Source organism: Panicum virgatum, chromosome 5K (assembly GCF_016808335.1).
Source record: "Panicum virgatum strain AP13 chromosome 5K, P.virgatum_v5, whole genome shotgun sequence".
In the NCBI taxonomy this organism is placed as follows: Eukaryota; Viridiplantae; Streptophyta; class Magnoliopsida; order Poales; family Poaceae; genus Panicum; species Panicum virgatum.
In genome coordinates, this window is record NC_053140.1 from 5,137,856 (window position 1) to 5,163,881 (window position 26,026).

At 48.8% G+C, this 26,026-nt stretch overlaps 3 protein-coding genes, 1 long non-coding RNA gene and 1 pseudogene across 5 annotated transcripts; 3 read left to right on the forward strand and 2 right to left on the reverse strand.

Annotated features, from left to right (window-relative positions):
• Positions 1–620: 620 nt before the first annotated feature.
• LOC120710446 lies at positions 621–1,442 on the reverse strand. The gene is made up of 2 exons (XR_005689895.1): positions 1,085–1,442; positions 621–1,000 (listed from the first exon to the last, which is right to left on the reverse strand). It is a non-coding gene; the product is annotated as an uncharacterized LOC120710446 (long non-coding RNA).
• A 3,318-nt stretch (positions 1,443–4,760) lies between these two features.
• Positions 4,761–8,396, forward strand: LOC120705831 (acyl-protein thioesterase 2-like). Of its 2 annotated transcripts, XM_039990363.1 has the most exons (10): positions 4,761–4,915; positions 5,300–5,389; positions 5,474–5,579; positions 5,921–5,957; positions 6,071–6,140; positions 6,260–6,364; positions 6,694–6,844; positions 6,934–7,016; positions 7,812–7,905; positions 7,996–8,396. In XM_039990363.1, exons 2-10 carry the CDS (start codon positions 5,356–5,358, stop codon positions 8,081–8,083), a joined length of 768 nt encoding a protein of 255 aa, XP_039846297.1. In that variant the 5' UTR covers positions 4,761–4,915; positions 5,300–5,355; the 3' UTR covers positions 8,084–8,396. The 2 variants fall into 2 exon arrangements, with proteins under 2 accessions (XP_039846297.1, XP_039846296.1); XM_039990362.1 differs by lacking the exon at positions 4,761–4,915 and having other exon boundaries at positions 5,181–5,389.
• Positions 8,397–8,839: 443 nt separating this feature from the next.
• LOC120705832 lies at positions 8,840–12,288 on the reverse strand (annotated as a pseudogene).
• A 3,140-nt stretch (positions 12,289–15,428) lies between these two features.
• On the forward strand, positions 15,429–18,432 carry LOC120705833 (protein kinase PINOID 2-like). The gene is made up of 3 exons (XM_039990364.1): positions 15,429–15,628; positions 15,941–16,838; positions 17,348–18,432. The coding sequence occupies exons 2-3, from the start codon at positions 16,276–16,278 to the stop codon at positions 18,219–18,221; spliced, it is 1,437 nt and encodes a 478-aa protein (XP_039846298.1). The 5' UTR covers positions 15,429–15,628; positions 15,941–16,275; the 3' UTR covers positions 18,222–18,432.
• Positions 18,433–23,631: 5,199 nt separating this feature from the next.
• On the forward strand, positions 23,632–24,652 carry LOC120710447 (zinc finger CCCH domain-containing protein 1-like). The gene is made up of 2 exons (XM_039996132.1): positions 23,632–24,165; positions 24,283–24,652. Exons 1-2 carry the CDS (start codon positions 23,656–23,658, stop codon positions 24,532–24,534), a joined length of 762 nt encoding a protein of 253 aa, XP_039852066.1. The 5' UTR covers positions 23,632–23,655; the 3' UTR covers positions 24,535–24,652.
• Positions 24,653–26,026: the final 1,374 nt, after the last annotated feature.

Genomic DNA, 26,026 nt, shown 5'->3' on the forward strand with positions numbered 1-26,026 from the left:
GAATAAGGTTCTTCCTGGCCAGCGGAGGCATGCGGTTCTTCGTCGGCTTGGTCAAGCTTTTTGGCTCTCCTGTGTATCTCCGGCGGTCGGGTCTTCGATTCCGGCGGTTCACCAGTGAGGTTTGGTTCCCTACCTGTTTGCGGAGGGGAGGGTAACTGGTGCATCCCTGTGGGTGTGCGGTTTGTCCGGGTCGCTGAGTTCCTCGGCGGCGTCGGATTCTTCTTCTGGTCGCTGGTCGTCTGGCCGGCGGTGGCGGATCTCGTGTTCCTCTTCCAGCTTGTCAAGGTGATGGCCGATAGTCTTTTAGCGGAATCGAGCCGTTTGGTAGTGTATCAGGCGGTGGATCTTGCGGCTTTTCCAAGGTTTGGGGTCCCTTGGCATGTTGGGAGGTGGAGGTTGCTGGCGGTGAAGTTGACGAACGGGATGCCGGAGAAGTTGAGGAAGATGAACAGTAGTCGTAGGGGCTCCTTTGTAATTTTCCTTTTCTTCGGGGTCTTGTTTGTAAAAGGGGGATGTACTGTGCTGCGGTTTAATATATCTTTCCTTTCGCAAAAAAAAAGACTTCATTTCATGAAAATGATGTAAGATGTCATCATCTTTAGCTTCAGAAATACTTCTCGTTCAATATAACATAGCATTTCATCAATTGGTTTCCGAAGGCCAGGATCTACAATAATATCTTCGTCACGATCAAGCACATGATTCGAATCCTGATCTATAATCTCCTCCTCAATTCCTACTGTTCCCTGTTCTAGATTAGGAGGCTCACTTGACTCTATAGCAATGACAAGAGGATCAAATTGGACTTGTGCAGCACTAACTCTAGTCCCAGCTGTATTTTGTTCTGTACCTTGAGATGGAGGTGGAGGAGATTGATTTGTTTCTTGTTCCGGAGCTGAAGGTGGAGAGCCATCATCCACTACATCTACATTTTGTTGTGTGGCAGGGGGGACACGTGCAAAATAAGATTGCATAGTCCTGCTCCTCTTCATTGTGCAAACTATAACACCAATTGGCAATTGCTCATGTCAGTGCCAATAATCTACATATGCATTTGGGAATTGGAATTTCGGAGAGAAACTACCTCAATTTGGTCATTGTTGTCGAGTTGTGCCTGCTGGTGCTGGGTGCTACCTGTGCCGCTATGGCTGCCTGCTCTGCTGGGCTGGGCGGCTGGCTGTTGTTGACCTGCCGGCCGCCTGACTCGGCAGCGGTGCAACCCGCAGCCCAGCAGCGGTAGGCGCGCAGCGCAGCGGCGGCCGGCGGCCAACAACGGCTGCTGCGGTGCTGCCCGCGAGACGGCGAGAGCGCGCGGAGCCGCGGGGGACGATGCCGACGGCCGATAGGGGAGGCACGACGCCGATGGGGGCGACGGCGACGGGGCGTGCGTGCGCTGCGAGATCCAAGCGAGGGCGCGAGGCAGCGCTACGACTCCGATTGCGGCGGCGGCGTGCGTATTTTCTGGCCGCGTGTGCCCCTGGCCTCCTTTTGTTGGGCTGCTGGGCCAAAGATTGAGGGGGGGTTACAAATTTTTTTGGCCCACGACTAGGGCCATGGCCCTAGTGGCCTGGGTCGCAGGCCCGCCCCCTAGCGAGGGGTGACGACCACGAGGCAAGGCAAACCAGGCGGAGCGGGTGGATTCTTTCCGCGGTCAAGGACGACACGTAGGTCTCTGTTCCGAACCGCGTAGTGCCGACACGTCCGGCTGACTGCCAGACACATGGTGATATGATACAACGTGGCCATCCTGTATCGCTGTATGCACTACGCAGGCACTGTATGCACTACGCAGGCGGCATCTACGTGCCGCGACTTGAGTGGCAAGACCAGCGAGAGGCTTGCACAGGCCTCCAAATCTTCCAGCGATGTAAGTCTACATATATGCCACTGCCCAACATATAATGATATAATGCCTATCACGGCTGGTTGTCTGCGTCGATATTTATGATGTAGGGTAGGAAAGAACCATATGGTGACCATAACAAATGATGTCTTGATAACAAACAGCATAGGAAAAAGATAAAAGGCCAAAAAAAATCCATTCGGACTTTTCCAAGGCCAAGGAGGACTTTATTAGGGGCCTTGCCCCGTTCTTGAATTGGTTATAAATATCACCATCTAATGGCTCATGGAATAGCCTCACTTAAGTTGGCCCATTTTATACGGGCTGAAGATCCATCCATGTCCCAAAACCAGCCCAGTACTGACTTGGGCAAACCAGCCCAGTAGCTCATGGCTTCTCTCTTGTTGGGAAGAGTAAAACATAGCCCAGTACTGACTTGGGCAAACCAGCCCAGTAGCTCATGGCTTCTCTCTTGTTGGGAAGAGTAAAACATAGACGGTCCATAAAGTTGTCCTAAGGTGTCAATTAAGTTCCCAAGCTCTCATAACGGAATTTTCAGCCCTCCAACTTGTTCTGATGTAGCACCTAGGTCTCTAAACTTTCAAAATGCATCTTTGTATCCCTAAATTAGTTCTAGAATGTCATTTCGATCCTTGAACTCTCAAAATACATTATTAGATCTGCAAACTTACCATGCACATCATTACAAGTTTGAAACTAAAAATATATATTTTAAGAGTTTAGAGACCCGGATGATATCCTATGATAAGTTGAGGGATATCAACATGCATGTTGAGAGAGTTTGGGGATCTCGCTAACATAACAAGACAAATTTAAGGATTTAAAAATATATTTTTAGAGTTTTGGGACCTAAATAACACCTCGCGACAATTTTACGGTTCCCCAATGCATTTTACTCTTTTGGAACCCATAAAGAAGTTGGCCTCGTTTCCCTTAACATGAGGCAACTTCTTCTTATACGACATGACAATGCTGTTGCTTTTAATTTCAAAAAAATAAAAAAAAAGTTCGGAGCCGGGGTCTGACAGAAATTTTTCCAGCACAAAGTCTAGTCGACGCAGCCATGATTCTTCTGGGATGGATGACATGACAGAAATTTTTCCAGCACAAAGTCTAGTCGACGCAGCCATGATTCTTCTGGGTTGGATGACATGACCGGGATGACGGCCCCCGGCAACGACGACTGTGTTCCTCGCCATATTCACATGGATGCTGCTGCCACGGCCGGACCAACGGTGGCAGCAATCGCCGGGCCATTCCGTCTGGGCGGCGCGGCGTGCGACGACTGCGATCTGTGAGGATCCGAGCAGTGCGGCCTCAGCCCACTTGTCCCAGCCGCTGCCACTCGCTTTGGCGATGCCATGCCACCAGCCAGACTCTGGCCCTGTCCCCGGCGCCTCGCGGGCATCACTAGCCTTTGTCCTTGGCCCGGCCAGCGGCCAGCTTTGTCTGCGTGATGCTTCTTTGTTCGCATCCGTGCTTCACCGTCAGCGATGAGCTGGTGATCTCCGACCACAATAACAACATAGCCTTTTTTCCCAAGTAAGTTGAGGTAGGCTAGAGATGAAACTCGAAAGAAATAAGTTCAAAGTTCAGGCACATTGATAGCTAGTCTCCAAGCGCTCCTATCCAAAACTATCTCTTTAGAGATATTCCAATCTTTAAGGTCTCTTTTAACCAACTCCTCCCACGTCAGTTTAGGTCTACCTCTACCCCTCTTTACATTATCGACCCGCTCAAGAACCCCATTACGCACCGGCGCCTCAGGAGGCCTTCGTTGGACATGTCCAAACCATCTCAGCCGATGCTGAGTAAGTTTCTCCTCAATTGGTGCCACCCCGACCCTATTCTGAATAACTTCGTTCCGGACTCTATCTCTCATTGTGTGCCCGCAAAACCACCGCAACATCCGCATCTCTGCTACACTCAGTTGCTGCACATGTCGCCTTTTAGCTGGTGATCTCCGACCATACACAAAAAAGGGTAATGGGCCGAGTCTAGGGCCTAGGGGGTAGGGCTAGTGGTACCAGCATGATGAATGTACTCCGACCACTCCTGTACTGGCTACTAAGTACCAGAACACTCTTATCCACTCTGTTCGCTGCATCCAGCTAACAATATTTTTCTCTCACACCAAATCAGCACCAGCTAACAACCAGCAGTATTTTTCTCTCATAACAAATCAGCAACGGCCACAGCACAGTGAACAGAGGCATCGTGCTTGCATGCGAAGGTTAGTCGATTTTATCGTGTTTTGCCTTGTTTTCGCAGCATGCGCACGATGAGCAACAAACAAATGGTCCCAGTTTTGAGCACACTAGAAAAACATGTCCTGCAGTGGTGGAGTTCGTGTAGTCATGGCACTGTTAGCTTGCATGGTCGTTTAGCCTGTTTACACGCGTAAACAGGCCAAATAAACGCCACACAGTGACTAGCCGTGTCCATTTAGCATTTAATAAACATTTTAAACCGTTTGAAAATCACCACGGTAGGTGACCTGACTGTTTAGCGTTTACGCTAACCTCCATGATTGCATCTAGTGGAAATTAAGTCATCCCGATAAAAAACAAAATAACTATATTAATATTGGTGCATATGCCGAAAATTCCTTTGCATAGATGTAATTACATGGTCCATTTGTTACTCTCTACTTTCGCGTAATTGTCATTAGACAACCGAGTCTTAAAAATATTTTTTTTGAGTGAATTGCTTTTGAAGTTGTTAACTTAGACAATGGTGAAAGTTTGTGTATTACTGTGTTTTTTTTGGTAAAAAAAAAGGATGTGCATTCATGCTAACAGATTTGGGTACCTCGTAGCCCAAAGTTTCGGAGGGCCAGGGCCCGAGTCAGTCCAGGCCCCATTCCGACCGAACTCCCCTGATCGGAACGGAGCAACCCACCGGCCACCGCACAAACGTAACTGACCAACCCCCACGCGCAGAAGGATCCGGAGTTCCGGACGACGAGCGCGAGAGAGCCAGGAACGAGCTCGCCTCGGCGGCGGCCCGCGACGACGACCTCCTCCTCCTCTTCGGCTCCGCCGCCGGCAGGTGCGCGAATCCAAAGCTCCCAACCTCCCTCTCTCTTCCTCCCCAAACCGGGCGGCGTCTTTTCCGAATCCGTGCTGCCAGTTTACTGTTCCATCTGTGGCGCGTGCCTGCCCGCCTGCCACCGCCACCACGCGCTCATGTGGCGCGGCGCAGTGGTGGCGCCCTCCTGCGCTGCGCTCTCCGGTAGATTCCCGCACCCACCACACCGGGCGGCCACCACCGCCACCCAAAAGGCGCCCCTCTTTCCGCCGCCCAAATCCGCCTTTTCCCGATCCCCAAGCCCCCGCCGCTGCTCCCTCGTACGCACGCGCGCACCGCGTCGCCTTTATCTGCTCCGCTGGTGTCGCTCGGCTGCTGTAATCGCCGTCGTTGTTGGGGTTGCAGCGTTGGCGGGCATTGTAGCGAGGAGGGGGCGTGGAGGCGCGGCGATTGTTCGCGGCATGAGCTTCGGCGGCAGCAGCTCCGTCGCGTCCGGTATGTTTGGTTCAATTGGTGATGCGGCGTCTTTGTTTGTTTTAATGAGATTGGGTGTCATGGAATGCAATGCATTGGATGCAGGTGCGAAGAGGCCATTCGAGTACGGGAGGACGCATGTGGTGAGGCCGAAGGGCACGCACAAGGCCACCATTGTCTGGCTCCACGGCCTCGGGGACAATGGAGCTAGGTATGGAAACGCCCTGGTAACTAATGTCAAGTTGTGACTGGCATGGTTGTGGAATTTTGGTATGCTTAGGTTTCATCAAGTAATGGACCATGGCCATAAGCTCTGTACCTTCTATAGTTGGTATGAACTAACACTAGATAGTGCTACTGAAGAATGTTGTCTTACTATCCATAGTATATTGTTTGTAATAGCACATTATCAGCATCAAGTTTATGTCCTATAACCCTGTGTTCTTGGACTGCTGAATGCTCAAATCATGTGGTTGAATAACTATCAATGGGATAGTTCCTCGTTCTGGAATTGGAAGTTACTCATGAATGATGGATATGTTATGCTTGCAGCTGGTCTCAACTATTGGAAACTCTTCCTCTTCCTAATGTAAGTTACGATATAGATCTGATATGCAATGTTTTAAGTTGTGGTGGATTGACCTTGTACCACTTTTGCTAAATCTAATATGATTTTTCTTTCCGCATCTTTGCTCTACTCAGATAAAATGGATATGCCCAACTGCCCCTTCGAGACCCGTGTCTGTGTTTGGAGGATTCCCCTCCACAGCATGTAAGTTTTTGTGTTATTTCCATGTTTCTACTTGCGCAAGGATGTTATCATATCCTTTTAGGAAGGATCACTATATGCCTGAATACACATGCCCTGCTATGCTCTTTCTGTGTTTGCAGGGTTTGATGTTGCTGATCTTTCAGAGGATGCTCCTGATGATGTTGAGGGGATGGATGCCTCAGCAGCACATGTTGCAAATTTGTTGTCAACTGAACCCGCGGACAGTATGGCTCCCAAGTTTTTTTTTCCCTTTTCTTGTTTGGTGATGGGTCACATTGGTTATTTATTAATTTTATTCATCCATCTTATCAAACAGGTACTAGGTGTGAGATTGATCACATTGCCTTTGCTGTTATATTATGACCATCCTTCTTAATATGTTCCATACACTTAATGAAACTTTTGGACTTTTGTAAAAGAGCATGCATGTTCTTGCAGAAACAGGCTAATTTAACATGTTAAATTGGTGATTAAAAAAATAACAGCTGAATTTTACCAGGATTTTGTATTTATCTCGGTACCATTGATCATCCTGCTCCATTGATAATTGCAGTCAAGCTTGGTGTTGGTGGCTTTAGTATGGGTGCTGCTACTGCTCTGTACTCTGCAACTTGCTTTGCTCATGGAAAATATGGAAATGGCAATCCATACCCTGTGAACCTAAGTTTGGCTGTTGGTCTTAGTGGCTGGCTTCCATGTGCCAGGTTTGTCCCGTGATATGTATGTGGTATATGTTTTGTGGAAGCTGGCGGGTTTTTGCTGATGTATTTCATGCTTTTTGTTGTTATCTCAGGACCTTGAAGAACAGAATTCAATCCTCACCAGAGGCTGCACAAAAGGCTTCTTCCATACCTCTTTTGCTGTGTCATGGAAAAGGTGCATATCTGTTCTATATCTTAACGTGCCAGAATTTCTGTCTAGTTGTGCTTGGCTTGGTATAAGCATCTTGGTGGGGAGGGTTCTATGTTCTAACATTCATCCTGGAGGCAATATATGGTTTACACATGATACAAGGTGAAGGCAATTTATATAACTATAAACTGACTTTTGAATATGAACATATAATATTATCCACTGGGAAAGATGGGGGCTAGCAAATGAGTCTATATCTTGCTTGTAACACTAATATTAACAATAGGTTTGTGCGTGGCTCTCTACATATCATACAGCAAACTACTATATTTTGACACTTGCTAGCCTGAACTACCATCCATTAGAAAACTTTCTTACTTCTCCTAACAGTAGTAATCTCTCTAGGGCAAAGCAGGAATGATCATACATTTTTTCTAAAAAAATAGGACGGGATTAGGAAATTTGTTGTTCTATAGCAGATTGAATGGTCCTGTCAAATGCTTAGCCTATTTTTTATGTAGCTGCTTGGAATTGAAAGGAGTTGCTGGCTTGTTTATACTTGTAGTCGTGCCCCTCAGAAAATTGTGTCGCTTTCTTGTCATTGACGAAAATAGTTTGCAAGGACATAAACCAAACGGGCTTGGTATTCAGGGCACACAGTCTAACAACACCACGACATTTAGTTCATGTCTTGACAACACTTAAAAGTTTGATTTCTTGGTACACAAGGAACCCACTACTCGTAAAAAGTGATTTCTGTGATTCATAAAGAAGAAATTGCCACCCTAGTAATTTATGTTCTGCTTTCATTTTATGCAGCTGATGATGTAGTTCTCTACAAGCACGGGGAAAGATCTGCTGATGCCTTGAAGGCAAATGGATTTTCTAATGTGCTCTTCAAGTCATACAATAGGTTTGACACCTCCCCTATTCAGCTATGCCTTGCATAAGTAGCAGTTTTCTATTTTTCGTTAATCATGATGATTACTATTTCCTCTTGAAGTCTCGGGCACTACACGGTACCAGAGGAGATGGAAGAAGTCTGCAAATGGCTCACGGCAAATTTGGAGCTCGGCACTTCATCATCTTGATTGGAAAGTTGTCGCGAGAAAGACTCGGGGTAGTGGTGTCCAAATAATACCTGTGTTTGTTCCAGGGTGTTAAATGATTTAAATAGCAAATTTGGGCTTGGGTATACGGCCATGTTGTAGCTTTTCTTTTTACGCACGTGTCTATGGGAATTATGTACTCTTATAATTTTCTACGTTTTGGTTTGTCTATTTGGTAGTGGCAGGAGTGGTGTTTGTTTCGAATATTCTGTTTTTTGTTTCCGGATTTGATTCATCGCGAACAGTGTTTTGAAACGGTTTAGTGGCAGCCTTCTCTAGCCGCTAAAAGCACTTCTATTGCAGCGGTTGTAGCAGCAGCTCAGCCTCTGTAGTACCGTTATAGCCTGCTAATTTAAACACTACTTGTGAACTAAATCTGTTTTCTAGCTTCTGTGATCAGAATATATATCCTTGAGGGCTGCTTGTTGGGTACATACATACCGGTCCATTATGAGCGTAATAAAAGCTGCAGTGTTGCAACGAATCTGCCTGAAAACAACCTTTTTGTATCATTTTGTTTGTCTATCAAGATCATTGCATACTGTTACTGCCACTATTACCATACCATAAGTCCATAACAGCGTATACATGAATATGCCTACGTTTATACAATTATACTACACGTCGGTATGCTTAGTAAATGTGTAACATCTTGAATGCAGACCAGTGCAGTGTTAGCTGTCAGTATTTACTTAGTAAATGTGTAACATCTTGGATGCAGATCAGTGCAGAGTTAGCTGTCAGAAAAGAATGCAACCTTAGTACGCATAAGCATGTTACAGATTAAGTATACATTTCAGAGCATCCAGTTGAAAAGAAACTTAAAGCGCACAGTGCATTATCATGCTCAAACTGAGGTAGTCAGTACTGAGTAAGATGCATCAGAGAACATCGTCGTGCAGTAGCATTTATTTATCAGGCATGATAACTTTGGTTACTCCTGGAGGGGTCTTCCATCATAATTGGCAGATCAGAATAAAACAGAGAACACAAATTCATTTCTGAGGCGACTGACAATGCAAGGTCATCCAAAAATTGTCTGAGAAAGACATCCAGTCTTTTGCTTTGTAATAAATAATATGACATGTTTTATGAGGAACCATTTTCTTCACCTTTTTGTGCAATATCGCCAAGCAGTTCCTTCAGTTCACCCTTCTGAAGAAAATTGTGAAGTAAAACTCAGTATTAGACTCAGCATTTGACTACTAGTTAAATGCTACCCAGAATATGCAGTAACTAAACTAACCAAAACCAGTCAGGATAAGCTCACTTGCCTGGTGCATGCTGAGTATGATATCGGATCCACCAACAAACTCTCCTTTGATAAATATTTGTGGGAATGTAGGCCAGTTACTTGCATAAAGAAAAATAGAAAGTGAAATTGGTTAAGTGTAAGAATTACTTAAGTGTAAGCATTACTGATTCTGGTACGGGAACCAGTTGAATAATACATGATAATCCATTTCTCACTTTTCGTACGTTGTAATACACATCAAATTTAAGGAACAAAAAAAGTGCCTCTGGAACATGAAGATAACAAGTAAATAATGTCGTAACGCAGGACTTGATTTATTTACATGAGGATATTCTGAACAAAACATAACATCAATCTCAACTTAATAACTAACCCACTTTGTTCATTCCAAAGTTCTTGTTTTTTCAATAATCAGCCTAAACAAATGATTAGTCTAATTATCTTACCCCTTATTTATTCAGAAATCATTTGCAGAAGTTGCTTGTCATGGGTCTTGGAGTTAAGCGGTTAAGCCTAAAAAATGTTTCGTTTACCATGAAATATCTTAAGTTAAACCAAGAGTTAGATAATCCATCCCAATCCATTTCTCTTTCCCTTTTGAGACACAAGCTGTTACCACAAACATTTAACAGCATATCATATACGAAGCTGCTTACCTGTATGCTTTAACGGTCTCTTTGAGCTTAAGATCCGACAGAATATCTCTAGCACTGATTGGAACACCTACAATCGTCAAGATCTGGGTTAGGTCCTGTTTGGATGCAAAGTTTTTTTTTTCGAGCTTTGGAAAATACCATGGTATTGCAAAATACTATGATTTTGAAAAGCTAGGGGTGTTTGGAACCTTTGGATGCTACAACCCTTGTAGTTTTGAAAACCATGGTATTGTTAAAACTGCAGTTTGGACCTCCTCCTTTTTTCTAAACCATTGTTTGATTGTTTCAAACGTCTTTAGTTTCTAAAGACTACAGTTTCTTGATACCAATGTTTATCAAAAATACAATATACAAACAAGCCATTAAGAGTTTAAAGTGAACCCCTGTTTATGAACTCCATTTCAAAAAAGCAGCACTCAGAGCCAACTTACCATACTGCTGGAGGACCTTAACTGCTAGTGCACTGAATCCACACCTAGGTGCATCAGGATAACCCTTCATATAGATCAAGACAGGATGCTCCTTGATATCCTGCAAAATTATTTATTATGGGAACCATAGCTTCAGATTTTGGCTAGTTCTGTGAATTAAATGCTTTAATCAAAATTGCTCTGAAAGCTCACGAGAGTAGAGTGCATACCTAAGCAACGATGTCATCAAAGGACATTTCTGAACTTTTGCTTGTTGGCTGAAAATCTTGATGCGTATCAGGATCAGCAGCTACTCGTGTTGTAGTCGAGTCCCCATTTGCATTAGGAGCACCACCAAGACCTGACGAGTAGTTCATATATTTTTGGATAGCTGATCGCGACACAGCCTGCTCTTCAGTTATCATGCAAAAAAAAAAGGGGGGGGGGCAAATGCAACATGGAAAATTAGAAACAAATATTAACTGAACAATAAAAATAACATGCGCATCAGTAAGCTTTTTCTTAAATTGGGAAAAGTGATAATCTCATGTCAGAACATGTTACATATCACACGTGACATATTCAGACAGGATAAAAATGCGCAACTTGCCTTGCTGAACTCTAACAGTGCAAGGTTGCCTGGTTCCTTAATTAGGATGTAAGAGAGAGCTTAAGAATTGTATACATCACAGGGATAGTGCAGGATAGTATTCTTTTATAGAAATGCAGGTGCACAAGCCTAGAAGGCTGTGACCAGATAATGACTTTTACTAGGCCATAACCAACTTAAAACACTAACAACAATTGTCTATGCCAAAACTAAATAGGTTCAAAGAATGCATGCGTGTCGTGAAGACTATAAGATAAAACAGATGGGTTACAAATTCTTACTTGTCCAAAGAGGTAATACAAGTTGTAAACAGTGCATTACACTGTCCTAATTACGTGTATGAACTATGAAGTAGGTGCACTACAGTTCCTGAAACTATGTTTTGTAATTTATACAGTTATTCAATATCCCCACTAGAATCTCAGAATAAAACCACTGGAAATCTGAAAAACTTGCATATAGGATAACAAATTATGCACTAGGATATAGAAAATACAGACAACACCGCAGAAAGTCATGGCAATCTAATTCCAAAACCCCAGATGCAATAGTACGCTAGAAGGAAAACAAGTGGCAAGGAAAGATCACAAGTCTGCCTAGCAATTTCATTGGTAAGATTTAGTGACAGACAACGATCGCATTAAACAGTCAATGCCAAGGGAACGGGTATAAGAGACATACAGCTGCACTGGATGCGCGGGAGGATCTCGTGAGACCCCTCATGAGGGCGGTCGATACTAATCTCGCCATGGTACCCTGCAGAGGAAAAATAAGGCAACAAACAGCGCGGTTAAGCAAGATATCCACCAATCGAACCGAAAATTCAGCAGCTAATCCCCACTCAGGCACTCGGTAACAACGAACTCGTACTACACGCTATAGGGGGCAGACCGGCAAAACCCTAGAGAATGTCTGGCAATTAGAGATAATTATCAACATTTGATCTGCCCTAAAAAAAACATTCGATCTGCCTGACAAGGAACCCCAAAACCCACCGCGCTGGTGATGGCGCGGATTTGCCGCTGAGGAGGAGGAGGAGGCCGAACAGACGCGAGTGAAGTGGACGAATGAGGTGTGGGACAAGGAGAGGAGACTGACCGAGACCAAATCAACGGCGAGGAGGAGCGGAAGGGGAGGAGGCGCCGCCGGGGTCGGAGACGGCGGCGAAGGAGAAGGGAGGCCGGTGAGAGGAGAAGCGGAGCAGGCGAATCGAACCTCTCATTCCCAGATTTACGAAGCCCAGTTTCACCTGTTTTCGAAGCCCAGTTTGAATCCGCTGGCGGCCCAACTCGGAGAAAAAAAACCGAGTTGGGCCGCTGGCTGGCCGCGACAGGGTTTCTCCGGTGGTTTCGTGTCGCCGCCGCGCCGCCGCCGGCGGCTGCGCGGATCGGTAACTAGATCTCGCAGGCGGCGTTTTCTGCGGGCTTCCTGTCTCCTAGATCCCCGGGAGGTTCTTGCTCTTTGCTTGTTCGACCCCCCCTGAAACTAGTTGGAGCGAAGTAATGCAGTGCCGTTGCGGGCACCGCCTTCGCAGTAATCTGGGCAATGTGCAGGTGATTTGGTGCAACTGAGGTAGAGGATAGTATTGTGGGGCATTGGGGTGGCGAGGCCTTGATCTGATTGTGCAGGCAAACTGCTCTTGAGTTGTCGTACGAAGTATTGAGTTGTCGTAGGAAGTGTGGAGTGCAGCTACTAGTACAGTAGTTCTTATTAACAGGTCATAGGTATCACTGGTTTGCTAAATAATCACATATTGCACTTCCGGCACTGCTAGTTATTCGTCGATAGTGTGCATAGGTTAGTCATTTACCAAACAGAAAAAGTAGAGTTTACAGAATGTGGGTAATGATCTGTATGTGTTGTATGCTTCTAGGCAATGAAGTGAAGCTTTAAAGGTTTGCAGTACCTCTTATTCCCCAAATACTAGGCGTTTAGATTTTATCTAACCATGGTCACAGGAGATCTCTGTTTGGAAGCAGAATCTTTGGACGTACCACCACAAAACCATTAACGAGTTGGTGTAGAAATCTAGAGAGCTAGAAGCGACCACCTCCAAACCTTGTAAAGGAGCATAGACCACAGTTTTATGGGTATCGTAAAAGAGGGTGTTTTGAAAAACTTCTCTAAATAAGTCCTTGTCTTGGAGCAACCTCATAAAATTTTTCCAATGTAGCTATGAATGGGCAAGTACCTTATGCTGACATTTCAAATTTCCTGGTAGAGTAGTAGTCTTACTGCTGATCTGAAACCCTTGCATTCAGCCTATTCTTTTTAATTGGTTCAGCATTTACAGGAAGAAGAGTCATAAGCATGTTTGTGAGTCTTAACCCCTGCAGTATGTTGTGCTTATTGAACTCAATACATTTTCCTTCGCATCCCTTGGTAATTGGTATTAGCTGTTTTCAAATCTATCAGTTATTTGCAATTCTATATTTAATATATTGTTTATCATAGTGTATATACGTTAATGATATGTTCCATATGGTAGCTACATATTTATTTTATTTGGGGACCAAGCAAGTGACCGTACCAGCTTGTATCTACAGCATACTTTCTACTGTGGAGTGTGGACTGTGGACCACTGACATAGACAATGTCAGGAAACGTGCTCACAATTTATTGTTTATGAATAGCAGTTTTGGCCCATGACAGAATGATTCTAACTGTTAAGTCTTTTGTACTCTTGCGGTCTTGCCTCACTAAAAACAAATTCTAGACACTGTTTGACCTGGGACCATTTGTTCAAGCTGTCCACATTAATTTATCATACTTTTTTCCTGTTAATCATTTTTAAGTAAACAATTGTCTAGTATGGGACCAGGTCCAACTCCAACCGTACATTGACTCATGGATTACTAAAACAGTTGAGAGGTAGTACACAACCCACGATTAAATATCATCCTCACTGAGACCTTTAAGCTATATCACAATCCTGTTGATTAGACAGCTCCTCCGATGAATATTCCCTTCTTCCTTCTATTATTGTCTCGTTACCTTTTGCTTGTGGAGTGTGGTCCTGCCTTGGCCATGCATTACTGGAGCTCTTCTGCAAGCAACGGTAAGGGTATCTGGTAACCTACAGTGTTGGTATGATTGCGGGAAACAAAACTTTTTCACCCTGATGAGGATGCTTTTTGAATTGGACTTGTTTGGCAATGATTCCAATGGGCTGTGCTTTGCAGTAGAGACCTTTTCTCTTGTGTTTCCCAATGGTTTCGTCCTCTAAAGTTAAAAAGTGGCTGTGGCTCTAGAGAGTGATCCACTTGCAGACAATACTCTAGAATGCAATTACTCTGGATCAATGCTTAGTTGAATGGTAGCTAACAAGTTTATTTTTAGTTGTATGATGTAATTGCATGATTTGCTTTCTTTCATACATACATCGTCATGCATATGCTTAAGTTATGAGATCAGTTGCCACTGTCTTGTGCTTTCTTTATGAATGGAGCTCGTGTTTCAAGTATACAGTTTTCTTGACAATTTTAATTAGTTTGGTCAGTTTTGCTCTGCTCAATTCTTTATTTACTGCATTGTAAGCTGTGAACATGGTGGTCTTTTCTATGCAGGCTATCTTTGATGACTTACGAATTTGTTCTGGTGTATCTATGTTCTGGACCAGTAATGATCCTTCTTAAATTTTAAGAATCTACAGAAGGGGATCTGCAATGTAAATGCAGCAAGGATCATGCCGCCCTTTAAGCGATAATGTCCGGTGCCTAGACATACATGATTACTCAGTTGCTAATCGCGATTATCTATTTTTGGGCAAAAGATAGTTGTAACTATTGTGAGATAGCAGCTGCAAACTGCAAAAGGGGTATGTCCAAACCGACCAGACATTGTGTTGGCAGGCAGATCTGCCATCAAGATACGGTGTTCTCAGTGTTCCCACAATCCCATTTGGAGCTGCCCCAGCAACTTCTTCATGCTGCATTGTTTCTGCAGTCTTGGTTGTGAGAGAGCAGGCAGGATCATACAATACACTGACCTGATACTGGGTGTATATATGACGTATGGCTGTTGCTCTGGACTGGCAGAAGCATAAAGGTTCTAAAAAGCATAGAAAATCTGAGGCAATTGGGTGTTAATGCTTGGTCCATGATATGCCTGATGGGAAGTTGGGAACTGAAACACTATTTCCGCTGCTAGTTTGACATGACAACTGGGCGTCCCTTTTCCTAGTAATACTATAATGCCTGTATTGCTCGCTTTCATCTATTGTTATTGTCTTCTGGTTCCTGCAATCGTATATATGGTGAGTTACAATGCCCTGAGAATTTTGGAATTGGGTGTCCAAATGTTTTATTTGCTCAATATTGCCCTGCAAATATGACTTGCTGCAAGAATCAACACTAGTCATGGTTCAACGTGGATAGTTGTTGGCACAAACAAGACTTGGCCTAATGCTATTGTATCCTTGCTTCACGCGCAGAAGCGGCCAGCCTGGGCAATGGCACCAAGAAGGCATGGCAGAAATAGATGGAAAGCTTTGGTGGTTGACGTGGCCACTAAATGGACTCACATGAACCCTTAAAGATACGTACCAAAAGAGGAAGAAAAGAGGCAGGAGTGGGAGGATAGCAGAGGAAGGAAAGGGTAAGCATCTTTAATATAATTTCAGCAGTTGTGAGGTGGCTGTGTTATTGCTTCTGCACGGGCCATGCATGTGTAACTTTCAACTGCAAAGCTTTAGCAGTTATCATCTCTTCTTTAATCTCAAAGCTGCCTACTTGGCGTTGGTTCTTCATGTGACCCATCCATCCAGGCATAAAGCAATGTCACCACGCTCGCACCTGCACTGCTACAAAGTTCATTGCACGATTCCAGTTTTCTTCTATTTTTTTTTTAACAAAAGCTTTCTACCCATCTATACTCAGTTACTTTCTACCTGGGTTTACTTTGGTGCAGTGCAGCTAGCTGCTTGAGGACACTGAGCCAGGTAGTTTCCAATGATGCAATGATTCTTGCCTATATAATCATCCATGCAAGTGGAGAAAAAGGTGAATCAACTCTGCTAGATCCTGGGGAATAGTTATATACTTAACAATGGATACTCTACAGTATAAAGATGGCTTATATTACTTTAAACCTTTTTAAACTTGCCATCCACACGACCACACGTTAGCTCATGGGAACCACAGTCCAGCAGCTGCTTATATAGTAACACTGGGTACTGGGAGGTGAGAGGAAGGCCTAGCTTCTCTTTGGTTTCTCATTGCATCACTTCCTGTCTTAGAGCCTCAATGGCTACCATCAAAGAGGAGTCCGACTACGACAGCAGCCGGTCCTCGCTCACGGCACCAGGCTCCCGCCGGAGCTGGATCAGTGACATTGGCAGCTCCAGCTCGGTCTCGGTGCGCTCCTTCGGCGGAGGCTGGGATGCACCAGCCACCTCATGCCGCCACAAGCCCCACAAGGCGAACCAGGCGGAGTGGGAGGCCATCAGGCGTGTCCGAGCTGCCGCCGGCCGCATCGGGCTGGAGCACTTCCGCCTGGTGCGGCGCCTGGGCAGCGGCGACCTTGGGAATGTCTACCTCTGCCAGCTGCGGGAGCCCTGGTCGACGGGGTGCCTGTACGCCATGAAGGTGGTGGACAAGGACGCGCTGGCGTTCCGCAAGAAGCTGCGGCGGGCGGAGGTGGAGCGCGAGATCCTGCGGACGCTCGACCACCCCTTCCTGCCGACATTGTACGCCGACTTTGAGGCGTCGCACTACGCCTGCCTCGTCATGGAGTTCTGCCCCGGCGGGGACTTGCATGTGGCCCGGCAACGGCAGCCCGGCAAGCGGTTCAGCATCTCCTCGGCCAGGTATTGTCCATTTGCTAAACCTGCTAGCTTGACTGCATGAGCATCTCTTTTTTTCTCACATCTGTGGCTGTGAACGGTAAGCAAAGTTCTGTTCCAGGGTCAAGCTTTGTTTCAGCGTCACTTTTGTAAAAGCATGGCGCTTTAAGCTAGTGATCCTCTTTTCATGTGCATCCGTGTTAGCTTTCAGCAGGCTCTTTTTGTCTTGCCGCGTCAATCTTTCCAAACAGATCTGTTTGAACCACTAGGGCTTCATGTAAGCTAATGATTTGAGCTGCATGTATAGCGACATGCATGCTGATCCCCACTGTACGCACAATCAGGAGATATTTATCCTCTCCAAATCATTGTTGAATGCAGTTTAAAGACATGGTTATCTTTGTGCGAAAAGAAGAGACGTGCTAGCAGTATGCTACCTTTACTAATAGACTGTTGATATTACATGAAAGGACGGCAGATTATACATCTCTGTCTGACAGTGAACTGATATGGTCTGGAACGAATGATGGCAGGTTCTATGTGGCGGAGACGGTGCTGGCGCTGGAGTACCTGCACATGATGGGGGTGGTGTACAGGGACCTCAAGCCGGAGAACGTCCTGGTGCGTGGGGACGGCCACATCATGCTCTCGGACTTCGACCTCTCCCTCAAGTGCGACGTCGTCCCGATGCTGCTCCGGCACAACAGCCTCCCCCACAATGCCGCCGCCGCGGCCAAGCCGTCCTGCGTCCCGCCGATCCAGCCGGTGCTGTCGTGCCTCTTCAAGGGCGTGCACAAGTGCCATGCGAAGGAGGAGGCCGTGCCGAAGAAGCCCGGCGACGACGAGGCTGGCGGGGCGTCGTCGGAGCCCGCGGACACCAACCCGGAGCTGGTGGTGGAGCCCGTCTCGGCGCGGTCCAAGTCCTTCGTGGGCACGCACGAGTACCTGGCGCCGGAGGTGATCTCCGGGCAGGGCCACGGCAGCGCCGTCGACTGGTGGACGCTGGGGGTGTTCATGTACGAGATGATCTACGGGCGGACGCCGTTCAAGGGCGAGAGCAACGACAAGACGCTGGCCAACATCATCAAGCAGCCGCTGGCGTTCCCGCGCGTCGCGGCGGCCAGCGGCAGGGAGTGGGACGAGCACCTCCGCGCGCAGGACCTCATGGCCCAGCTCCTGGCCAAGAACCCCAAGAAGCGGCTGGGCGGCTGCACGGGCTCCGCCGAGGTGAAGCGGCACGACTTCTTCAGGGGCGTGAACTGGGCGCTCGTCAGGTCCGTCCGGCCGCCCGAGGTGCCCAAGCCGCCGCCGGCGCCGGCGCCGAAGAAGGTGGTGATGATGAGCAGGAAGGAGCGGCGGGAGCCTTACAACCCCGTCCGGTCCGACGAGCGCTTCGAGTACTTCTAAGCTGTAGGTCGTCGGCAGATTAGTGAAAGTGTACATACAGTAGCACGTACGGAGTACTACGACCGGAGGAGGAGCACCAAGCTGTAGTGCTGGCCAATAAAATCGCTCCTCAGTGCGGCTAGTTTGCAGGGGAAAATTTGAACCTTTTGTTCCTCATTTTTGTCCCACAGTTTGCTGCCTGCCAACATGATCATCGATTTTGTTTGAACAATCTTTTTTTCCCTTGCCGTGCCATGGATTGTCACAAGAAAGCGTGTGTGTTTGCAGTACAGGCATGCCAGGGGAGATGGGAGATCGAATCGATCGAGCTGAAATCACGGAGCGCGGCAGAGGCAGGCGGGCACAGGCAGACATGAGATCGACATGCTGGCGCGGCGGCGTTGGCATGGGGCGCGGACGGGAGCGGGTGGATGGCGCGGCGCGCGGGCCCTGGGCGCCGTGCCGGTCGGCTCTCATGACGCCCCCGCGCACGCGCGTTTTGTCCCGTTTCCCCGTGCGCCCGGCCCAGCCCCCACCACCTGGTCGCGCACTCGGCATCCCCCCCCCCCCCCCCCCCCCCCGGGCCGATGCAGCCTTGCCGGCTCGAACCGTCACGCGTCCGTCTCGCTGGACGCCCAGTTTCCTGCGCCGCCATTCGACGCGAGGGTGTAGTATCTGCTAGTCTGCTAGCGCTTGGGCGCTGGCGAAGAGTCTGTTTGTTCTACGGCTAGCTTTGATTCTTCTACCTGCCCAACAGCCGTGCTGCCCGTGCCTCTACCGGCAGTCATTGGCATGCGGGGCCACGGCCCACATGCCAGCCGCAGCTTGCCAAAGGAGATCCTCGACACCTGCGCGTAGGCGCAGGCGCGGGCGCGCCGCGTTCTCGCTGGTTGGTTCGCCTGTCGGTCTCCCAGGCTTAGCAAGGGGTTACATGGCTACAGTGCGCCGATGACAGCAGGCTACCACCCGCATTGCCGTTCGGGCGGTGCGCGGCGGGCGCGTCGTGTTCCCTCGCTCGCTCGCTCGCCGTAGCCCGTGATCTGGATCAGGCCGGTTACACGGACGGTCGCGCGCTGGTCAGGCTGGCTGCTGCAGCCTGCCAGGGGCGGGCTAGCTGGTAGGAGAGCTGTCGCAGCCGGGGCACTACGGCCGGCGGCGCCGTCGCACTCGGCGCACAGGGCGCGGCGCCACGCCATGCTTGGCCCCTGGCCGGTCCGTGACATCCGTCGGCACGTGCGCCCCCGGCCCTCCCGCCTTTCGCCGGCGCGTCGCACCCGCACGACCGGATCGATCCCCGGCTGGCCGGTGCGGAGGATGGCCGGCGGCGGCGCACGTACGCACACTTGCACGCGCGCTGGTCACCGGCGTGATGTGATCTGTCATCCGACCGTAGCTGAGAAAATAAAATGCACGAAAGTTTCAGACCAGACGGTCGAGATCTGCTGATGATATGATGAACTCTGGCTATCAATCTGTGAAAGCTGTTAGCGCTACTCATACATATATTGGTGTCGGAGCCATCCACTTCTTTTAATCTGTACGTATAGCGTATACAATCATTCGGCTAGAAAGCAAGAGCGCTATACATTCAGGAGCGATTGGTATACGTGCAGGTGTATAGATGGATATACTGATGACTCGGTTCGTTGGACATGTAGGGCGAGAATCCAAGAACGGATGGATGGATCATGGTGCGTATCGGGCGACAATGATGTGGATTTGCCGTCGTGCACAGCTCGATCTTTTCAGTTCTTGTTTACTCTCTCTCTCTCTCTCTCTCTCTCTCTCTCTCTCTCTCTCTCGTTTACTTTATTCTCTCACATACACTCACACACGCGTCAGGTCATAAGCTGCATCGTTGGTAGCAGCAGTAGCGCGATGATGTGCACGCAGAGGGTTCACTCCCTCCCCTCCGTCTCGCGAAAGAGAAAGATAGGACTCGATCAGAGGAGGGGTGAGGGGCGAATGATGAGGCGGCGGCCATGGGGATCATGATGAGGCGCGCCTGCCCGGCCCGCATCATAACCCGGATGTGGAAGCCACTGTTCCTCCCACTGCATGCCCATGTCAGTCTCGGTCTCATCAGTCTCGCACTGTGCTCGCGAGCTCTCCGTTATTTTTTCTCCTCCGTTTTCCTGCTCTTTCTCGCGTCGCCAATGCTGGCAATGCGACGAGCCGGAGCCCGGAGCCTGTGTGCCATGTAGAAGCGTCGCGCCCATGATCGATCGCGTCGTCGCAGCCCGTGATCGACGACAGACAGAGGCTAGATGCCTAGATCTGGCTGCAGATCGGGCGGGCGCCAAGAGTGAAGAAGACCCTGTCGATCGCCGGCTCCGCTGCGGAGAGAACGCCACGTGTACGCACGTGCCTTGCTGGGGCGTCTCGGACGCGTCTGGAGTATGGAGCCGTGGGAATGCGTTCGATGATCAGGTATGGGCAGTGAATGCAGATTGAGCGCCAGGTTTATTAGCATCCTGTGCCTAGCTTGTTGAAACGCAGACTGATTGAACGCATGGTTTATCATCTCGGCTTTGCTTATTGAAACTAGATCTCGCCGCTGCGCAAACATCAAGTGGAAATCCTTTAGATTAGATCATTTTTTAAAAAAGAAAATCAAGTGGCCAATAGATGACGATAGTTTACTTACTAGGAGGTAAAGTGTTCTACAACACTACAACAGCATGCGTGTTTAGTTCCTGAAGTTGGAACCACGTACAAACCTTTAACAAAAGAATCACGAGAACTGCAAGCTCTCTTGAAACCGAGAGCTCTAACAAGGAACTGGTGAGTCCATACGCTAATCACTCTATTTTGGGCAGTTAAGTTCGGGCCACAAGGATCTCTTTTCGTCCAAGTCTATTTTCGACTTTACAAACATGTCAGTCCCAATCTCTTCTTCCCTTCCGATGCCCATAAGGCCATAACCAGGCCAGCCCAACTTCTCAGTACCCTAGCCCGACCGAGGACCAGATGCGTTTTTTTATTTTTATATTTTTTAAAATCGTTTTTTACAGAAATATATTTTCGGTTTCACAATTTACAGGTTTATACCCCTGCCGCCCCCCTACCGGGCGGTAGGGGCTTATATGTAATTAAAATTTGTGTTTTATCGCATGGAGGCCCCTACCGCCTGGCAGGGGGCGGCAGGCTCCCCCCAATATAAAAGCCGAGGCCCCCCACTGCATTTGCAGCAAACAACATCCATAGAGGGAAAAAGAAGAGACGTGGGGTGAGGGAGGGAGTTGCAGCAGCGAAGCCCTGACAGATTTTGGATCCGAACCGCAGGTGTTCCTTTACATCTTGCGTTGTAATACCTCAAAACAATGTGAAATCATTAAACTGAATTAATTTTGACAACACCATCTCTATCGTACCATCCACTAATACATCCAACTTCTTATTGATTACAAGATGTGTCATGATCTCAAGTATTATACTAGATTTTTCTTCGGTCCATGAAAATCTTCCAAAATTAGAGGCAGTCATTGCCTTATGCTGCAATATTTAGAAACAAGTTTAATACTATATTTCACTATCCAAAACTTAATTCTATTTTAATTTATAATTCATTTAGAAACAAGTCTGCAATAAACTTAAATTTTAATACTGAACTGAAATTTTAATACTATAGCATTAATTAAATTAAATTGCTTTACAATATTAATGGATTCATACGTAACTTACCTGCAGATCACAAGTGCGGAATCTGGCAGGGTTTCGCTGTTGCAACTCCCTCCCTCACCCCACGTCTCTTTTTTCCCCTCTATGGACGTTGTTTGCTGTAAATGCAGATGGGGGGACCTCGGCTTTTATATTGGGGGGAGCATGCCGCCCCCCTGCCGGGCGGTAGGGGCTTTCATGCGATAAAACATAAATTTTAATTACATATAGGCCCCTACCGCCCGGCAAGGATAAACCTGTAAATTGTGAAACCAAAAATATATTTCTGTAAAAAATGATTTTGAAAAATATAAAAATAAAAAAAACGCGGACCAGATTGCACGCGGTTCTCGCTATGCCTGAGCGGCTGAGCTTTCTGTTGTTTTTGTTGCTGTTGTAAGGAAATTTCCTTCAGGAATTTGTTCTTCCCCATGTTGGCTTGCCTGTGGCACTCACAAGTAGATACATGCTTTCAATGCAACGCACAGATTGCATCAAACAATCAGAGTGTACGAGCAGCTGCATGGTTAAGTTAATCAAGCTGCAAAAGCAGAGCACCTGCTATATTCCTAAAAAAAAAAGTTAATCAAGCTAACAAGGTGCACAGGCATACTTATATGTTAGTCTCTGAATCATGTCTGGCTGTGTCTTGCCTTTTGGACGGAGCCGCCAAAGTGGCAGGTTACCAGTGTTTATTAGACATGTCTTTCAAGCGGTTTATCAACCTCTGAAAATAGTTGTAGCCTTCGTTTCAAAAAAGAAGAAGAGAGAAATCTGTAGCCTTCCTTTTTTTTTAGAAAAGGGGTTGGATTTCATTAACACAAGACATTTACAACCATCCCCCAAAACAGGGCACCCCTGACATTCAAGAGATTTACAAGTAAATCCACATCAGAAGCATCCTGCGATCCTCGCCGCCGCCGACCGCCATTGCCGCAGGCCAAGCTTTCTCTATCTCCCGCAATGAAGAAAAACTGTGGATGGAACTCACGGCCGGAACCTGAATCGACGAAAAGATCTTCATCGCCCATCAGTAGCACACCATAAGTATGCCATTTGTTCGATGAACGTCCCGGGCAATCCTCACTTTCACCGGGCTCAGAAACCGGTCGTCTCACCGGCAAAGCCCAATCGGAGGGCAGCAAACCCACAAGACACCAAGTGCCACCAAACTCTCCAGCGCAGAGTTTATCGGAACAAATTCCAGCCCAGATGGGGTGCGGCCTGCTAGACCTGGCGACCCACATGAGGCCCAACCTGCACGAACCAACCAACCCTAGTGGCCGAAGCCCAGCAGCCCACCGACGACGCCCACGACGCAGGCAGACACGATCACACGACGAGGAGGCGCAGCGCAACACGCCAGGTCGCCATGCCAGCACAGCACAGCACAGCACACCACCACCTTCCCCACGCCGCCACGGGCACACACGCGGCTCGCGCGGAACTCGACGAGGGCGTTTCCGTTTCCGGCATGCCCCGCACCGCGTCTGATCGCGCCCGAGCGGCGCAGGGCCCCCGACCCAAATGCCGATCCGCCCGAGCGCTCGCGTCCAATCCGGAGCCAGCAGCAGCCGGCGGCCTGTCCCCACCTGACCCGATCCCGGCTGCCACGGGCAGCGCCGCGCCGGCCCCCAAATTCGCCGCGGCCTGCCGCCCCGGCCTCGGCTCGGCGCGCCCGGGCCGTCGCCTCGTCGCCCCTCGCCATAAATCTACGGCCTCTGCCCGCCCGGCGGCCGCTCGGGTCCCGCTACCGGCGCTAGGGGTAGGGTTTGGTGCGGAGCGGAGTGAGGCCATGGAGAGGGATGCCACCGCCGCTGGTTTTGGTGGGGCTAGCCGCTGGAAGGCGTCGCCGGACGGGGTGATCGTGCTGCCCGCGGGGTCGGCGGCGCCCCAGCACGCCCGCCACCAGCGGGATCGGGAGCGGGAGCGGGAGCAGCCGCGGGAGAACTGCCAGGGGGCGGGGGTTTTCGGGGATCAGCAGCACCCGGAGCCGCCGGAGAAGGTGTTCTACAAGACGAAGCTTTGCGAGAAGTTCGAGGCGGGCGGCAGGTGCGCGTACGAGGACGGGTGCACCTTCGCGCACGGCCAGGCCGAGCTGCGCCCGCCGCTGCACCACGTGCCGCCGGGCCACATCATCAAGCGGAGGACGCCGCCGCCTCCTCCTCCTCCGCCGCCGCCGCCGCCGCCCGGCGCCGATACCCCCTACGGCGCGTACCACGGCAAGGTCTGCTTCGAGTTCAGGGACAGGGGGACCTGCCACTTCGGGGAACGGTGCTCCTACGCGCACGCCTCGGCGGCGGAGGTAGCAGGTACGCGCGCCCTCTAGCTCGCCCTGTACGTGTGCATGGCGGCCGACGATCGTGCCCGGATCTCGCGGATCGCGATCTGATCTTCCTCGTCTTCGTGTTCTCGCGCAGAGATGCGCTACCCTGGGGGGCCGAGGTCGGTGGAGCACGCGCTGAGGAACGCGCCGCCGCTTGGGAGGGCGGCGTACGCGCCGGGGGCCCGTGGCATCAGCATCAGCACCAGCAGCTACGCACCGGCCGCGAGGGCGTTCCAATCTGCTCCCGCCGCCGCGGCCGGGGAGGACGGGCGCAGGTTCAGCCGACTGGAGCTTCTGGGCCGCAAGAAGACGAGCGGCATCTACGGCGACTGGCCGGAGGAGGACTGAGCGCTCAACGTGCAGCCGCCATCATGTCTACCTGCTGCCGCCGTTGATCACCGTGACAACTGGGCGATCTATCTTCCATGTTGAACTGAACAATGCTGCCATTGATGTTGTGCTTGTATCTCGTTTGCTGTTGTATCCCTGCATGTAATCCGTCAACCTGCATTTCAGGAGCCGTTACCAGTCGTATGTGTAACTGGTAAAGCATCACAGAAACCCCACACCTCATCTTCTTCCTCCCGTCTCCTTCGCCCTCTCGTCCACAGACCCCGCCAGCGGCAGCGGAGGCCGCACCACACACCCACCCACCACCGCGCCGTCGGCCTTTGCTCATCCTTCTTATTGCCCACGCTATCACCCATCACCCGCCAGGGGTCTAGCTCCATCCGGCCGGCGGTGGTGCGGAGCTCCCATGCCATCTCGCCTCCGCCGGCCGAATCGCCACCACTGTTGGGCCGCCGCTGCCATTGCCATCGACCTCCCCTCTAGAGCCACCAGCCATTGGAAGCCGGGCAACTCGAAATCCTAACACTGTCACCTTGACCACCACCTCAGCTGCTGGCGACCCTGCCGGCTGCCCCTCCCCTCACCTCCCAACCCCGACGGCCGCTCCACCCCCTCCCCCTACCTCGGCGGCACGGCAAACGGCAGCGGCGGGTCGTTGATGGGCCTTCGACAACCCGTTGACGAGCACCCACGCGCGTGACCCCTAATATTTGCATGCTTTTCCACCATTATTTCTATTTACGAACATATTCACGTGATCCGTTGGTCCATTGTGGGAGAACATTACATCCTCACTCCGCCATTTTTACATGATCTCGTTCTCCGTGGCTGCAAATTTAAGATTCCTCTCTTAAAATCTGTGTTTCCTCTCTTAAACTCTTGCGATTGTTTTCTGTCCTGCAAATAGTGAAATGACAACACAAGTTCTTAATCTTTTAATCTTGTCATATATAGTTCATAAACTGGCAAAGACTTAGCAATGGATGCATAGTGAAACTTAAACGGAGGAGAAAGCAGGTAATGAAAGGTTGCTAGTTAACAGACAGCGTAATTCAGATCCTGCCAGTATGCTTGATGCTTCTCCTGATTCCAAAATTGTGGATTCAGTGCATTTAAATTCTATATGATGTTGCAAAGAATTGCTACTTGTATTTAGTGCTTAGTTCTTGTTATGTGTCTAACATAAGCACAACATAACTAGTCATATATCATAATATCTGAAAGATAAGAGCTACTCCCCTCGTCCCAAATTATTAGTCTTTTTAGCTTTTCGAGATTCATAGACTTTGTTATGTACCTAGATATAATATATATATGTAAATGCATAGTAAAAACTTCAAATCTAGAAAAAATCAAAATAACTAATAATTTTGGACGGATGGAGTACAACGGGTCAGTCAAGGTGTCTCTAAAGGCATAAGGGCAACAAGCTACTTCTGAAATGATGCCGGATCAAGCTGACACTCTCCTTTTTTTGGGTCATATTATT